The sequence below is a fragment of the Lactuca saligna genome, chromosome 2, assembly GCF_052625555.1.
Source record: "Lactuca saligna cultivar CGN05327 chromosome 2, ASM5262555v1, whole genome shotgun sequence".
NCBI lineage: Eukaryota > Viridiplantae > Streptophyta > Magnoliopsida > Asterales > Asteraceae > Lactuca > Lactuca saligna.
Genome location: NC_136418.1, coordinates 13645048 through 13661157, shown reverse-complemented (window position 1 = coordinate 13661157; position 16110 = coordinate 13645048). Strand labels below are relative to the sequence as shown.

The 16110-nt window shown below is 31.4% G+C and overlaps 2 protein-coding genes across 2 annotated transcripts; both read left to right on the top strand.

Annotated features, from left to right (window-relative positions):
- Positions 1-4079: 4079 nt before the first annotated feature.
- On the top strand, positions 4080-8423 carry LOC145030719 (myosin heavy chain-like protein). Its single transcript, XM_078979121.1, has 6 exons — positions 4080-4277; positions 4662-6889; positions 6973-7099; positions 7625-7726; positions 8006-8073; positions 8194-8423. The coding sequence occupies exons 2-5, from the start codon at positions 4677-4679 to the stop codon at positions 8066-8068; spliced, it is 2505 nt and encodes an 834-aa protein (XP_078835247.1). The 5' UTR covers positions 4080-4277; positions 4662-4676; the 3' UTR covers positions 8069-8073; positions 8194-8423.
- Positions 8424-10482: 2059 nt separating this feature from the next.
- On the top strand, positions 10483-14930 carry LOC145030718 (eukaryotic initiation factor 3 gamma subunit family protein). The gene is made up of 12 exons (XM_078979120.1): positions 10483-10789; positions 11190-11317; positions 11444-11564; positions 11832-11913; positions 11984-12054; positions 12216-12257; positions 12378-12502; positions 12842-12935; positions 13264-13500; positions 14173-14278; positions 14380-14466; positions 14573-14930. The coding sequence occupies exons 1-12, from the start codon at positions 10665-10667 to the stop codon at positions 14678-14680; spliced, it is 1326 nt and encodes a 441-aa protein (XP_078835246.1). The 5' UTR covers positions 10483-10664; the 3' UTR covers positions 14681-14930.
- The last annotated feature ends 1180 nt before the right edge of the window (positions 14931-16110 follow it).

The window sequence follows — 16110 nt, the reverse complement described above, 5'->3', positions numbered from 1 at the left end:
TCCCCATTATGTTTTTTACTCTTAAGGATCTACCCTAAGAATCAGTTATTTCTTATTCATTCATTCCTAAGGATTATCCTAAGGAATGGGTACGAAGTCCATCGTTGTCAATGACACAACTGTCAAACACAGATGTTAGTTATATCACTTAGGCGCAGCTGCTAGAATTGTGACATTCTCTACGAGACGCAGTTGCTGGGATTGTCCTTCGGGCACAACTGATAGGGTTATCTCGTTTATTGACGGTATCGTTTTCGAGAGTCCACTCGCAATACATGTCAATGGATTTTTAGAGTACACCGGTGAACACATCGTTCACAACACCTATAGGTTGCAAGCATGCTAGTGTTCCAATGGACTGTCTAGAATAGTCTGTGGTTGTCATCCATACTCTGCTAGATGACGGGACCAACATTTGGGAACAAGACTTCTCACATCGTCCACTTCTCACCCTTACCTCATGGTCTATATCACCTCTCAACTCATCATCCAACTCATATTTCATCTACCCATGTTTTACTGGGAACAAATTCTGCAACATTTTTATTAAAAGAGATACTCTGATTTTTATAAAGCATAAACAAAATCGGTATTTTGTGGCCGTGAAAATGGGGATTTCACATCAAATACCAAAAAACTTAAATCAAAATCATTCCTAGACACCAAAGAATTATAAGTATTCAAGAGTCCTGTATCAGAAAGTTTAGGACTAGGGTGCCTAGACTCATTGTTAGGATCCATCACACCCACATGACGTTCTGTATGAGCTACGTTTATTCTAAAATCTTTATGAGTTATGATCATTTCTTAAGTTGTATGGGCTATGTTTGTCACAATACTAAGACCGTACATCTTAGTGGAAAGTGTATCGACCAAAATTTCCAAATAAAATTTTCATTTTTAATTAATCAAAACATTACCATAAAATATAAAATCTCAATGACAATTGTTTTCAAAATCCATTACATCAACATTTTATTTCAAATATCAGAGTGTCCCCATATAAAATGCCAAAGAGTGCATGCCGCGCCATCAAACCTTGCCCTTGCCCTTAGGCTTTGAAGTACCTGAAACAATCAACAAACTGTAAGCTAATGCTTTGTGAGTTTCCCAAAGCATACCTCACACAATCCACATAATCATATAATCCATATTAGCTATATTAGCTACACAAACCACATAAGCTATGGATACAAACATATAAGGATGCCATGGAAACCCTCCAAGGTCTTACACTAGGTGCCGCTGGAACCCCCACATGGTCTTAGCCCACTGCCATGGGAACCCCCACATGGTCTTAATTACTTGCCATGGGAACCCCCACATGGTCTCAAATACCTGCCATGGGAACCCCCACATGGTCTTCGCTAACTAAAGAATTATCATAAAAACCAACCATATGGTCATGCTAGGATGCCATGGAAACCCTCCAAGGTTTTACACCAATTGCCATGGGAACCCCCGCATGGTCTTAATCTACTATCACGGGAACCCCCGGGGTCTTCCATACAAATGTCAGACCAACATAACACATAATCATCTAACAATCCACATATCCTATAATGGGCCGACCTTGGTGCCTTAGACCCATTGGTATGGTGAGAAGACTCACTATCTGTCTGTTGAAACCGAAAGCTGCTCTCCTAACAGTCAGAAACCACTCGTGCTGAACAACAATACCATTATCCCAAAATTAGGGTTGAATATAATCTAATTAAAGAACCCAAGTACCCAAGCCCAAGTCCTTTCATAATACCCCAAGAGTCTTCCATTGCTAATGAGCCCAAAGTTCATATCCAAAACTATTAATGGGCCTCATGGACCAATAAGGCCCAACCATAACAACCATGACCCAAAACAATAAATTGGACCACTAGCTCAAATCATGACCAAGCCCAATAACTGATTAAGATCCAAAGGGATTACAAGCCCAAAACAGGCCCAAACCCATCTGAGTGCGTACGCCTTGCGTACTACTCCTGTATGCTCAACGTACTGAGTCCTTGAGTTGTACGCTCTGCGTACGCTATATTCCGCCCAACGTACAAGCATATTAAGCATCTACTTCCATTAAGTGCTTAATACTTGATGTTATCACATCCAAAATCGGGTATGAGTTCATTAATATGTTCTAGGGCATAAAGTTGGCAACTTTATGCCCTTGCATGCCATATGGGATTTCAAAACTTCATTCTTCACATTATAGATCCCTGGTTAATACCAAAAAATTAAGCCATATAATAGTTAATACCATAAATTAAGTAATAGAATAGTTAATTAATATCATGACACGACTGAACGATGTTTATTAACTTACATAAAACAAGTTATTTATATAAACTCTTTTGTTTCTGTGCGAAAACACAATATTTATGTGGGGAGGAGTTTGCCCTACTGGTTAAGTGTTGGTTTATAAATTAAGAAAGATAACACTTAATTAATACTACGACACAAATTTACAAAGTTTATAAAATCGAAACTTATGAGTTTTATATATGAACTATACGAATGCTTGTACAAGGTTTAAAGGGTAAACCTGGCTATTTTATGTTTTCACAAATAGTGACATGACTTTCTTTTATATAAATTGATATTCAAAATACTTATATAAAATATTTTGGTTATGAGAACCGTAAAAATTTGTTATAAGTTTGATTTACTTATATATTTAGTAAATGGTGTATTCATGGATTTGAGCAAACGATATTTTTAAATGAGTACAAATACACTTTCAAAACTCATTTATTTTTATACTTTTGATAGAAAGATACACATTTATAAAAGCCGATTAACCAGATAAATTTTACAAAACACTTTGATTATAAAAATACTTTATGTCAAAACCTGTAGAACTTACCAACCATTTTGTTGACGTATTTTAAATGCATGTATTCTCAGGTTATTTAGTAGGTCGTAAGTGTTCGCTCAGAAGACCCTCCGTTATCTTTATTACACATTTGTAAACACCGGATTGTTAAGCGTGTGTCTCGATTTAGCAATGGTCTTGTCAATGTAATTTCTATTTCATTAATAATAGAAGATTATATTTGTACCGTTCACTGTATGTTCGATAACCATGATCACCGATTTACGTTGCACACCTTGACGTTTCCGTCGACGGCCGGGGGTGTGACACACGCCAACAAACCTGGACGGTTGGGTTGAGGCTTCGTGCCAACAAAACCTAAGCGGTTTGGTTGAGGTGATACTGCTATGCTGTAAACCAACAAAACCAATATGGTTGGTTTGAGGTCAAGGACCAACAAACCCTGTATGCATGTTTGTACTATATTTATATTTGTTTGTAATGTGATGTATTTTGAGAAACTCACTAAGTTTGGCTTACAATTTTGGATTTCACTGTTTCAAGTACTTCTGATGAGCGGAGAAAAATATAGACGTGATTATACACCTCATCCCGTTGTTATGTTGATGAATACTTTGATTTGATATTTGGCTTATTATGATTTGTAAACAATGTTTCGGTACTTTGTATTTGTGAAATTATGTTTTTAAAATGAAAATGTTTATTCTCGTTTTTGGGATGTTACATTGGCTTCATAATCCAATTTTAAATTTTGTGATGTAATTTTTTCATTTTTGCTCTAGCTCTCTATTAGAGCTTAGTGTGATGCAATTTAACCATTCTAAAAAAAGTTGAATAATCCGGTGTCTATGATTGAGTGAGTATTTAATGAAATGTGTATGATAACAATGAAATAGAAGAGCCGAATGATTATTTAATTATATAAAAAAAGTGATGATTATGATTAAATATATGTTTTTTGTTAACAAGTATTTAGTGAATGATGTGAAAATAATATTTGTTGAACTGTTAATTGGATTATAAATGCTTTAATTTTAATATGATAACATGAGTGGCGATGAAATAAAATAATTACAAAAATATAGCTATATAAATTATAACCAATAACTTTACATAAAATACGAAAAAGAACAATAAAAGTGTAGCAATCATTACATGTTATTGTCACAAATGACAACGAATCAATTCGGAACAAAATGGCAAATCTAAAAAGAAAGTAGTATAAAATGTAAACAAATAAAAGAACAGGGGCCTGCTATGCCTTTTCCCAATTCTTTTACCACTCCCGCTTCTCTCTCTTCTGAAAACACCGAAATTCCCTCTCGTCTAACAAACCCTAAATTCAGACAACAGAGAGACGTGTGAGGTTTCAGTTAGCGTCTCAGATAGCTCAAACCTAAATTTCCCAATAACTTCAGCTCTGCTGGCGATTAATTATCAGCTTCACACTGTAAGTGTTCATGACTCCTTTTTTTTATTCTTTAAAACTGTTTAAGTGCTCTTCAATTTCCAGTTTGGTGTGTGTGTGTGTGTGTAATGGCGACGTGAAGAGATTGAGCTTAGTTATTTCTAGATTTAGTCGAGGATTTTTTATCCTTAAAGATGAAATTCTTCAAATTTTAACTCAATATTGCTGTAATTTCAAGCTCGATTTCTTTGATTTGTTCGCGTTTTTGGTTATTTTGTACTTATTAATGATGTTCGATTTCAAATAAGCCGAATGTTGTAGGCTAGTTGTTTTTTATTAGTCAGCAAAATCGTACGTGTTGACTTTTAGATTATTTGTTGTTTGAGTCGTGGGTTGGTGTGATTACGAACTAATATATTCTATCAGGTATAATCTATTTAAATGGAGAGTCAAGAGATGGCTTTTCATAGTACTGATGGAGTTAATGATATAAATGGGCATACTTCATTTGCTAATGGATTCGAACCCAAACAAGCTAGCATTGGTGTTGAACACAGTGACAGTTTCAATGTTGAGTTTTTAGAAGATCTGGATTCAATGATGGAAGACATTGATAATCGTCTAAGAGTTGCACGAGTGGTGAGTGATTCTGTGATAAAGGGAATGGTTAGTGCTGTTGAACAAGAGGCAGAAGAAAAGATAAAGGCAAAAGACTTAGAGCTTGCAATCTTAAAGAGGTCTCTGCAATTTCATAATTCGAATGGAGAAGAAGATCAAAACGAGTCTTGGTTGTTACAAGGAACCAATGAACAAGAAACTAGTCAGGTTAGTTCTGAAGATGCTTTTGTGAAGGATGATGAATTAAAAGAATCATTGGTTTTCTTAAGAAATTCTGCTACAGATGAGTTTAAGAAGCTTAGGAAGCAGATTGAGGGTGTGAAGGGTTGTAAACTTAAGAGAAATGGATCTTGTCATGAAATAGTAGGGTTGGGTGGGATTTTGAAAGAGGAGAAGTATGAAAATGGTGTGGGTTTGGAAAAAACAGTGGATAATCTTGAAATGGTGATGAACAATGCATGCGGATTGGTGGATAAATTTTCTAAAACTTTACTTAGTAAATGTCAACAAGAGCATGAATTGAAAAGAAAACTTGAAGATATGGTAATGCAGACTTCTATAAGATCAATTTGGGATCAAAATATGGATTTGGCTGAGAAATTTAGTAACATTTCACTTTTAAGAAATGAGTTAGATGCATTGACAAAGTTGCTCCCACATCATGAATCAGGGAATCTGCTCTCTCATGGTTCTTTTGATTTTGATAATACTCATGGAAACTCTTTAAGGAGTCAACTTTCTTCAAGATGGGAGGAAAGTGGAAAGTCAACTGAAGGTTTAGATGTTCCTGATAGTTTTGATGCAGCTCAATTAAGCCACATGAACAAGGAGCAATTAGTGAAGTTTTTCAACAACACAATTTCAAAGATGAAAAGGGAACATGAATCCGAAATTCAGAAGAAGACTGAAGCGTATATCAGTTTAAAGGGGAAATACCTGAGTGAAAGGCGCTCTTTTGTCCTCCCTAAAGAGTTTGAAACATTAAAAAGGAAGATTCCGGAAGTTGTTTCCAAATTGGATGGAATTCTTTCTGAAAGTGATGAGTTTCCTGGAAAGGGTGATAGTGTTGTTAGTATTGACATTCTAAATAAAACACTCAACACCCTTTTAGGAGAAAACAATCATCTTAAAGATGCACTTATTGTTAAAAATGATGAAGTAAAGCATCTTGAATCCCAACTTTCTTCATCTGATACACATTTCCAAAAAATGGTGAAGACCCATGAATCTTTAATAACAGATGCATGTATAGAAGCTTCCATTGTTGAAGATGTCTACAAATGTGTTGTTGGAGGGCTAAATTGTCAATTCCAAGACATGAAAGAAGAATCAGAGGTGGAAATTATCGCAATGCATGATATATATGAGGCTCTATTAGGATCTGGTGCTGAAGATTCTAGTGTTTCTGCAGTTGAAGACACATTTATGGAATATTTATTTATGGAAGAACTATTGCAGACTGTATTCAAAGAATCTTTAACTGATGCTGAGAAAAAGATTGAGACTTTACATGAAGAATATATAAGCATCAACAAAAAGAAGGCAAAGGAAAGGGAGGTTGAAATGATATTGGAAGGTGAAGAGAGAGCAAAATTAGTGGAAGAAAAGGGAAGGGTAGAAAGGGAATTGACAAAAGCAAAAGAGCAATTTGAACTAGCTTTAAACGAGTGTAATAATTTAAGAAAACAAGCAAATTTGCATGAAACATTGATGTTGAAGAAAAACAAAGAGGTCGATGAAATCAATGACAAGTTTTCAAAAGCACAAGAGAAAATTTTATCTCAGAGAATGGAAATAAACTCCCTTAAAGAAAAAGTTGATTTATCAATGAAAGAGATAAAAGCATTGAATGATTACAAAATCATGGTTCTTGATGTTTCTAATGAGAAACAGAGTTTAATGTCATTGATTGAAATGAAAGAGAAAGAACATAGGAAGCAAATGGAAGCCATAGTTGTTCTTGTTGATGAATTATCATCAAAGATTGGTGATTTTGAAAGAAGGGTAACATGGGATATTTCAGATAATAATAAAAGGTATTTAACTTTATCTTTATTGTTCTTTCATATATACAATCTTTGATATAATCAATTTCCTTTTTTTTTTTTTTAATGTTTAGGTTGGAAAAATCAAGATCTGAATTGAGTTCTTTCATCAAGGAAGTTAGTGTACTTAAAAAAACGGGGATTTTATACAAACAGAAGTTTGAAACAAAATGTAATGATCTTCAAATGGCTGAAGATGAGGTAAGTTTTTTTTTTTTTTTTTTTAAATGTTCTTGAAGCAAATAGCAGTTTCTTTTTCTTGCTATTAAATATTACCTTCACAAGATATCTAAGATTTTATTACCTTTATTCATTAGTTTGATATTATAGGGTTATTTTTGGTAAGAATAGTGGTATTGGCAAATAAATTTATTTTATATGGAAATAAACTGATTATTTTCCCTATTAAGATTGATGGAATAAACTCACAAAGGAATGGAATGGAATGAGTGATTGCATTCCATTATCAAATTGATAAACAAATACAAAAAATATTATTTTATAAAAAAAGTAAACTTCAAATCAAATTACAATACACCATTAAACAAGTTACATATAAACATATCCCATGTTTGTTTGAAATGTATTTTATATATATATTTAATATATAGTCAAACAAATTTTCTTTATCACTTCAATTTTTTTTTGCTAAAAAGACTTAACATTAAATAAAACTTTATTAAATTTCAAAAATGAAATAAGTTTAATTTTTTTTTTTGGATTCAGGTTGATCTTTTGGGAGATGAAGTTGAAACACTTTTAGGGCTTCTTGAGAAGATATATATAGCTCTTGATCATTACTCTCCAGTCTTGCAACATTACTCAGGGGTAAAACTGTAATTATTTATTTAAGGATAATATCATTATCATCTGTATAAAAATGTGTTACTGATAAATAGAAGTTTAAAAGGTTAAATGCATATTTATGCATCAAAATTTTACATCCTCCCCAATTTATACAATAAAGTGGCTTTTATAAAAAATAGAAATATGCAATGTTTCATCTTTTTACCAATTTATGCAATAATGTGTTTGTTTAACCCAAATTCAAAGCAATACAACAAAAAAAGAAGCAAATTACAATATTACCCCTCCATTCTAATTCAGGTTATTGAAATCTTGGAGCTGGTTAGAAGAGAATTAAGTGGAGAATCTTTGAAAGCGCATTGAGTAAGGTAGATTCTCTTATAAATTGCTACCCTATTTTTTTTTTTTAAATATGCAAAAAAAAAAAAGTTATTTCTTGCATTTAGCCCTTTAATAAAAATTGAAAACATTCATATTTGATGATACAGGTGCACTTGTTGGGATCATCAGTTTTGAAAAGGACACATGGTCTATTACTATTAGTACTGTGAAAAGTAGTTAAAAGTATGTGAATTTACCTTTTTGCCCATGTTTTTCGTGTCTACATATACAAACACACACGAATACAACACAAACAAACCACCTTTCCGTTTGGGTTTCTTTTTTGGCCTTTATATATATATATATATATATATATATATATATATATATATATATATATATATATATATATATATATATATATATATATATATAGTTCTTTACCCAAAATGGTATGTGAATTTACCTTTTTGCCCATGTTTTTTTTTTTTTTTTTGCTTTATTCTTTTGGGTTTATGTCTTCTTGTATATATATAGTACAATAGCTTTTTAATGATCGAATTTGACATTGTTCAAATCCGTTTTAAGTTTTAATCATTTCATATAATTAAGTTTGTATATTATATGTAAATATATTCTGTAGTTTTAACTTTGCATTTTGTACAATGCATATTTGAGTATTATGTTGTGATTTTTCTTTTAATTTCATTAAATAAGCAATTAAACTTGATAAAAGCTCATACTAATCCAAATAAAGTTATAATAAAAAGTATATTTTTAGTTATTCTAAAGGTGTATTTTAATTAAATTTGTAAGATTTGATAGAAGATAAAATGGGTTATGAAGGTTGCCTTTGCCTTTTGGTAAGAGACAACATTGAATTTTAATGGATAAACCTTTTTATCTATTGTTTTAATTCGTTTCTTTTTACAAAAAAAAAAAAAAGAAAAAAAAAAGTAAAAGCGTTGGGCTTATTGGGTCTAATCCAATATTCGGAAGGTTATCAAAAGTCAATAGTTCACACTATATATCAAATACGTAAAATCCTTGGGCTTACTAGGTTTAATAAATAAATATTACCAACTATTTGGTTGGCATAATATTATTTATGTTTTATGTTTTATTCAACCATACATCAACATATCTTCGTATCTTTCTACTACTGGCTTCCCTTTGACTTGACAATCATGATACATGATTCCACTTTGATGTAAGATGTATAAATGAGTTGTTTGGAAGTACCATGCATTTTGGCTTATATTTTGGTGAATGCAAACGATTTTCATCCAAAAATGCATCTACACCCTTCATATATTTGTGAAAATCACATTTTTAACGAGATTTTATGTATAAATATTGAACTCAAATTGAGATTTCGATGGCTTTTTTTCTTGATCTACCTTACCCACCACATTTCCAAGTATGACATGATTCTTTATACAAAAATTACTAACATTTTATCAAAATAACAAACTTTTTTTTTATTGAAATAACACTTAATGGGAAAAAAAGAAAAACATTTGGTCTCTCACCTCCCAACTCCTAAATGGATAAAAACAAAAAAAAGCAACAACAACAGACCCCAAAAATTCCATTATAATGGGATATGAGGAGGTATGAGTCGATAGTCGGGTCTTCCAGGATGGAAGATCGATTGTGTCACTAAGATGACCTTCGACATGTGCACAACAAAAACATGTAGAAAGGGAAAACAAAGGAAAACTAAGTCGTAATGTACAATAAGACATAAACATTAGTATTTTTTAAAATGACATATGGATCTGAGATCCTGCAAAAAAGGAAACTCCAACGATAAAGAGCAATGCAACAATACATGAACAATCAGATAAGTAACATAAGTGTAGGAAACCAGATAAGTAACATAAGTGTAGGAAATCATCATCATCAACAACAAATAAAGATAAAAGACAAAGACATGTAAGGTGGAGAGACTATCAATCAGCACTAATGCTTTATCTCCAAGCTACTGAGGTCATGTCCTTAGTAAAAGCAAGCTCATCCATGTCAAACCTCAATTTATCCTCCTATTTCCTTCTAGGACGTCATTTCTTCCTCTTACACTCAATTCTATTTAACTTTGCCCTATTTGATTCGGACCTCTTCTAGAATGATCTTGAAAACATAAATATATAATCAATAATTATTTTGTATTACAATATGAAACTATAATTATCTGTAGACCCAATGCAAGGTATTAAATGTAAATCATGACAATATATTTTAAGTTATTTAAAGTACATATTTTTACATGTAAAACCATAATACTAGTATCAATATTTTTATATTTGCTAACATACATGCATTAAAAAGTTGATTCGATCATTAATACAATATAAAAGCTAAAACTAGTTAAAATATAATTATTATATAAAAAAATCAAACACACATTGTTATTTAACATAAAAATTTTATAAGTTTACCTTTTGTAGCATAGATCTTGTTGTCTGTCGTTGGATATAGTTTACGATTTGACAACGATAGTTTCTAACGGTTGCGTCAAAACCCTAATTAGGGTTTATCTACGTCAAAGTCTAACGAAGAGCAGAGTGTCATCGATTTGAATAACTCGGAATCGTGGTCTGTACCAATAAATTTGGAATTTTTTCATTTAATAGAGATGTCAGCAGTTGAACAAGAAGACAACTCAAATCAAAACCGAAGAATAACTTGGGAAGGTTGCAGCGTTTTGCTTGATATCAACGATGGTGATCGCCTCGTTTTTTCTCGTCTCACTGCTGGCTCGTAAGTTATTACTCTATCGGTTCCAAACAATCCTACATTTTGATTTTTGATTTTGAACCTGTTATCTTAGTTTAGGAATTCGATATGGATCTTGCTGCTAAATTAACATCAACATTTACATATCTAATACTTGTAGTATATAAATTGGATTATTAAATTTTCTTTACAAGTTAGGAAATTTTCGTAAATTCGCTATTCTTTCTGAATGATGACATCGTTTCAGTTTTGTATAATATGCGTTTTGATGATGATTGCTTTGATTGAAGAGTAGCATTTTATACGTGCGATTTTGTTTAAGATAGTGAAGATTGGGGATCAGATTTGACCACTCTTTGTGAATGGAGAGTTGCTTCAGCTTTTTCTATGTGCTTTTTGATGATAGAATTGATGATTCTTGTAGGATTGTGAAAATTGGGAATAAGAATTACCCTCTTCGGCCATTGATTGGGTGTCCATTTGGTTCTTTATTTCAAGTAGAGAATGGAGCAAATGGTCCTTCATTGGCCTGTATTACTTCAACTGCAGAAGGTTTGTTTACTTTCTTTTGTTTATATTTATTCATTGTTTACTTTTTTCCATCACAATAAGCATGAAACTTGATATATTCTAACCAATTACATTGATTTTCCCTTTTTTTCTTTTCTTTTCTATCAGATAATAATGCTGAAGACAAGAAAGAATGTGACCTAAAAGAAGAGTCAAGAGACAATCGTGCATTGATCGATAATAATACAGCCCAAACACTTACTGGTGAAGATATAGAAGGAATGCGAAGGTTAGAACCTGTTCTCTCACTTTCAAGTCCTTATAAAATGATTCTTTTGCCCTTGTCTCCTTCCATTTCCTTCAACATCTCAATCTTTTGGAAAAACCCAATCGATGAAACGCTTCACCAAGTACCATTCATTTTAGGGACAAAAAAAGGGAAAAAAAATATGAAACTCGTCGATCATATCCATAAAAAGTGATAAACTAAAGGGATGAATTTTGTAAATTGCTTTCTTTTATTGATAAATATGACTTATATATAGCTTTAATCCAGACAGGGTGCAAGTGGGAATGCTATAGTTGAAGCTCTTATTGCCAACAGTGCAACATTTGAGAATAAAACGTCTTTTTCACAAGTGAGTGTTGTGAAACTATGCTTACATGTGTAGAGTGCATACTGAAATTTTACGATTTTACCCTCTGCAGGAAAAATACAGGCTTAAGAAACAAAAAAAGTATGCTCCTAAAGTACTCTTGAGACGCCCCTTTGCACGAAGGTAATTGAAAATAAAACTATAATACACAAAGTCAAAAATATATGAAAGTACTTTGCATATAACCCTAATTCCCTAAATCATATTATTTTCTTGAAAATTGTTTGAGGTTCTGATTTCTTTATCTTCCCATGTTGACTTTTTTCTTATCTTATTTCTTTCAGTATATGTGACACTTACTTCAAAAAGTATCCAGCAAGAATCGGGTAAATAATTATAATATCATCTTTCTTTCGTCAGTGACTTAATTAAATAATCATCAATCTCTTGTTAATATTATTTGGAATCGATTAATCAATTATTATGCATATCTGAATGAATCTCAGGTTCTTGAGAGTTGACACATTATCTCTTCTTCTCTCATTTGCTAATGTTTCTGCACACTCTGATGTTCTTGTTGTGGATATGATTGGTGGTTTAATTACTGGTGCTGTTGCAGAGCGTTTAGGAGGTATGATTTTATGTTACTTTATAAATTTATAAATTATAACTATTATTATTCTTTTTTATTTCCAACTTTTGTTATAATTTACTTTAAATAACACGTGCTTAATTAAAAGGGAGAAAAGTGTTGTAGAATTTTTGATTTAATGGACTTAATGGGAAACATGACTTAATCTGGTAAGCTATAAGCTATATAAAGTATACAAGTGTTTTCTTTTTGATTTAATGCAGAAAGAAAATGACCCATTTACCCTTATTCCTATTTTTTATGCTACTAAACTTTTTTGAAGATAAATAATGTTTGTTTTGGTTGTTTAAACTTTAAATAATGTTGTGGATTTAATAGGTACTGGTTATGTGTGCAATACTTATCGTGGAGATTCTCCATATTCCATTGAGATTGTCAGAATATTCAACTTCAATGATGAAATTAACAAAAGGTACATCACATCACCTTCCAATTCCAATTCCATCAAATCAATAATATGTGAACAAGTCACTCAATGTTTTGTAAGATGTTTTTGGAAAGAATGGAATTTATCAAAAGGAAATTGGAATTTTCAAATTCATCAAACATAGACTTTGAAGTATTCCAATGGAATTCAATTCTGTCCACACCATGGAATGGAATCCCGAATTCCAATTCCGACAATCCAACCCCACAAATGACAAATCAAACACACTCTTTTTGATTTTCGATGGAGAGGTTTATTATATTGAAAAGCATATAAAAAGTAATCAATCTTTGTTGTTTTTTTTTGGTTATAGGATTGTGAGGTTGTCCCTTGATGAACTTTCTGATAATGGAGATTTGAAAGAAGATGAAGTGATGCTTCAATCTGCAAATGATAGTAATGCTGATAATCCATCATCCAATGTTGTGTTAGAATCTTTAAGTTTGGAAGGGGGTAGCATGGAAGCCTCAAAAGTCTATAAAGCTGCAAAACCTGGAGAAAAAGCTCCTCAAGATGCTATCAAATCATGGAAGGAAAATGGATTTTCAAGGTTCACATCAATTTGCTTATATCATGTTTGTTACTTAAGATAGACCTCTCATCTCTCATCTCACTTGCCACCTGTCATTTGTCACTTCACTCTTCACTTGTCACTTGTCATTTGTCATTTGTCATTTGTCATCTATCATTTGTTATCTGTCACCTATCATTTGTCATATGTTATCTGTTATTTGTCACCTGTCACCTTTTATTTGTCATTTGTCATCTGTTACCTATCATTTGTCATTCATTTGTCACTTTACTTGTCACTTGTCATTTGTCATCTGTCACCTGTCATTTGTCAATTGTCATTTGTCACTTCACTTGTCATTTGTCACTTCACTCTTCACTTGTCACTTGTCATTTGTCATCTCTCATCTCTCATCTGTTATTTGTCATCTGTCACTACCTATCATCTGTCATATGTTACCTGTTATCTCTCACTTGTTATTTGTCATTTGTCGTCTGTTACCCGTCATTTGTCACATGTCACCTGTCATTTGGCATGTTTTTTTGCCTACCTATAAAAGTGGAACATGGACTTGCTCCTAATCTCTTGTTTGTGCAAAAGACGTAAATGCCCCTTTCATACTAATTATTAAAAATAGTCCTAGAAAGCTTGTCCCCATGAAAAAAGATGTTATGAAATAATAATAATCTATTATTATTTGATATGTTGCAGCTTAATAATAGCTGCTCCAGATGTGGATGCTTGGAGTATTGTGAAAGAGGTGTTACCGTTTTTATCCTTTTCAGCTCCTTTTGTCATTTACCATCAGTATCTTCAGGTCATTTCTTATTCAAATCTTTTTTTATTAATTTTTTTTAATGTGATAATTTTCTAGCTTTCTTAAAATCAGACATTAATGGAAGTTGTGTTTAACTGCAGCCATTGGCAACATGCATGCATAATCTTCAGGTTGAGAAAATGGCAATTGGCTTACAGATTACAGAACCTTGGCTACGTGAATATCAGGTTTTTTGTTTTTTTTTCTACTTCTAATTGTTTAATAAGCTCATATTTGTAAATTATTTAATTTTCCAACACTTGTTTATTATAAAAAAAACATATTATGATGTAGGTTCTTCCTTCAAGAACTCATCCACACATGCAAATGAGTGCTTGTGGTGGATACATATTAAGTGGCACTAAAATATGCAATGAAAAGTCAACAACAACAACCCAATAAGTCAACAACTTACTCTTCCATAAGTTGATTTTTCTTTTTGTAAAACTTTTTTTTTTGTGTCATGGTGAAAGTCCCAATTTTGAATGTTATAATATAAAGTGGGCATTCATTCATTCTCTCATAAACTTGGATATTAGTAGATTGATTTGTAGGTTTTTATTAGTTGTTTCTGTTAAAGATTTTGGTCACTTTTGAGGTGAGAAAGTTCAAATTTTGTCCATGTACTTTGTAGATACTTTGTATTGATTTTTTTTATATGATATTTTGTTATAAGTAATCAGTTATTAACAATTGGTCTTTCATAATTATGTTAATAAAAAGCTGAGGTTTTGCTTTTTCTATTCGTCTATCTTTTTTGAATAGGCGAATGTTGTTTGTACTTTGTAGTAATATTGTTTGTTTGAATCCATGATGATTGGATTTTTTATTTGTAATATTCTTTTTTGATATTTTTTAAGTCTATTTTTTTAAAGTAGATAAAATAGTTTTTTTTTTTTCAAAAAAAAAATGTATTTGAAATAACTTCGTGATAACCTCATGTGTTTTTTTCCATAAGTTTTTCTAAATATTTCCCTTACATGTTATTTTAATTATATACTTAAATGTCCCATTTAATAATTATCATTTATATTATCAATAATCTTTTACTAAATGTTATTATTTTGTTAGCTCTCAACTAGTTTCTCACACAAAAATTAGTTTATCATACAAACATTATTTGGTCAAAATAACCTCAGCAACCCAAAAAGAGATTTATTCCCACTATGACAAAAACCATCTTAGGAAGACTTTTGTAATATCTCAATTAAGACTTTACAAAATGGTGATTTGTAGTGGAGAGAATGACTTACATAGTAAGAAGCACTAGAATGAACTTTTGTAAATGAATTATTAGAAAAAGATTTTGAAAATGTCAAGAGTTTTCTAAGGGGTGTGCGTGTGTGTGTTTTTTTGTTTAATAATTATATTTTATTTGGGTTGATGAAATTATCTTTTTTTAAAGACGTTTCCATTGCAACCATTGTTGCTCTTAATTTTTGGTTTAGTAACAAGACTCTTCCAAATATATTTTAGTCTCACTGAGGGGAAAGAAAAAGTTCATCAAAGATATAAATATCGTCAGCCTTGTTATAATAATCCAATAACCGAAAGAAAATTACTTCAAACAAACGTCTTAGTCACTATATATATATATATATATATATATATATATATATATATATATATATATATATATATATATATATATATATATATATATAAATTAATAGTAGTATTAAGGAGACGAATATGACCTACAAACATTCATTAATCTAAAGAAAAAAAAATACTTCTTCTAGCTTTTTGAATTGTAAAATCATTAATAATGTTATCAAGATCAATTGTGTATACCATATCTTTCTCTATATAAAAAATAGCAAAATTGTTTA

Coding starts and splice junctions, on each gene's coding strand:
- LOC145030719 (XM_078979121.1), top strand. CDS start 4,677: ATGGAGAGTCAAGAGATGGCTTTTCATAGTACTGATGGAGTTAATGAT. Junction 7,100..7,624: donor TTCAAATGGCTGAAGATGAG/GTAAGTTTTTTT, acceptor TTTTGGATTCAG/GTTGATCTTTTGGGAGATGA. Junction 7,727..8,005: donor TCTTGCAACATTACTCAGGG/GTAAAACTGTAA, acceptor ATTCTAATTCAG/GTTATTGAAATCTTGGAGCT.
- LOC145030718 (XM_078979120.1), top strand. CDS start 10,665: ATGTCAGCAGTTGAACAAGAAGACAACTCAAATCAAAACCGAAGAATA. Junction 12,055..12,215: donor AGACGCCCCTTTGCACGAAG/GTAATTGAAAAT, acceptor TATTTCTTTCAG/TATATGTGACACTTACTTCA. Junction 12,258..12,377: donor AAGTATCCAGCAAGAATCGG/GTAAATAATTAT, acceptor AATGAATCTCAG/GTTCTTGAGAGTTGACACAT.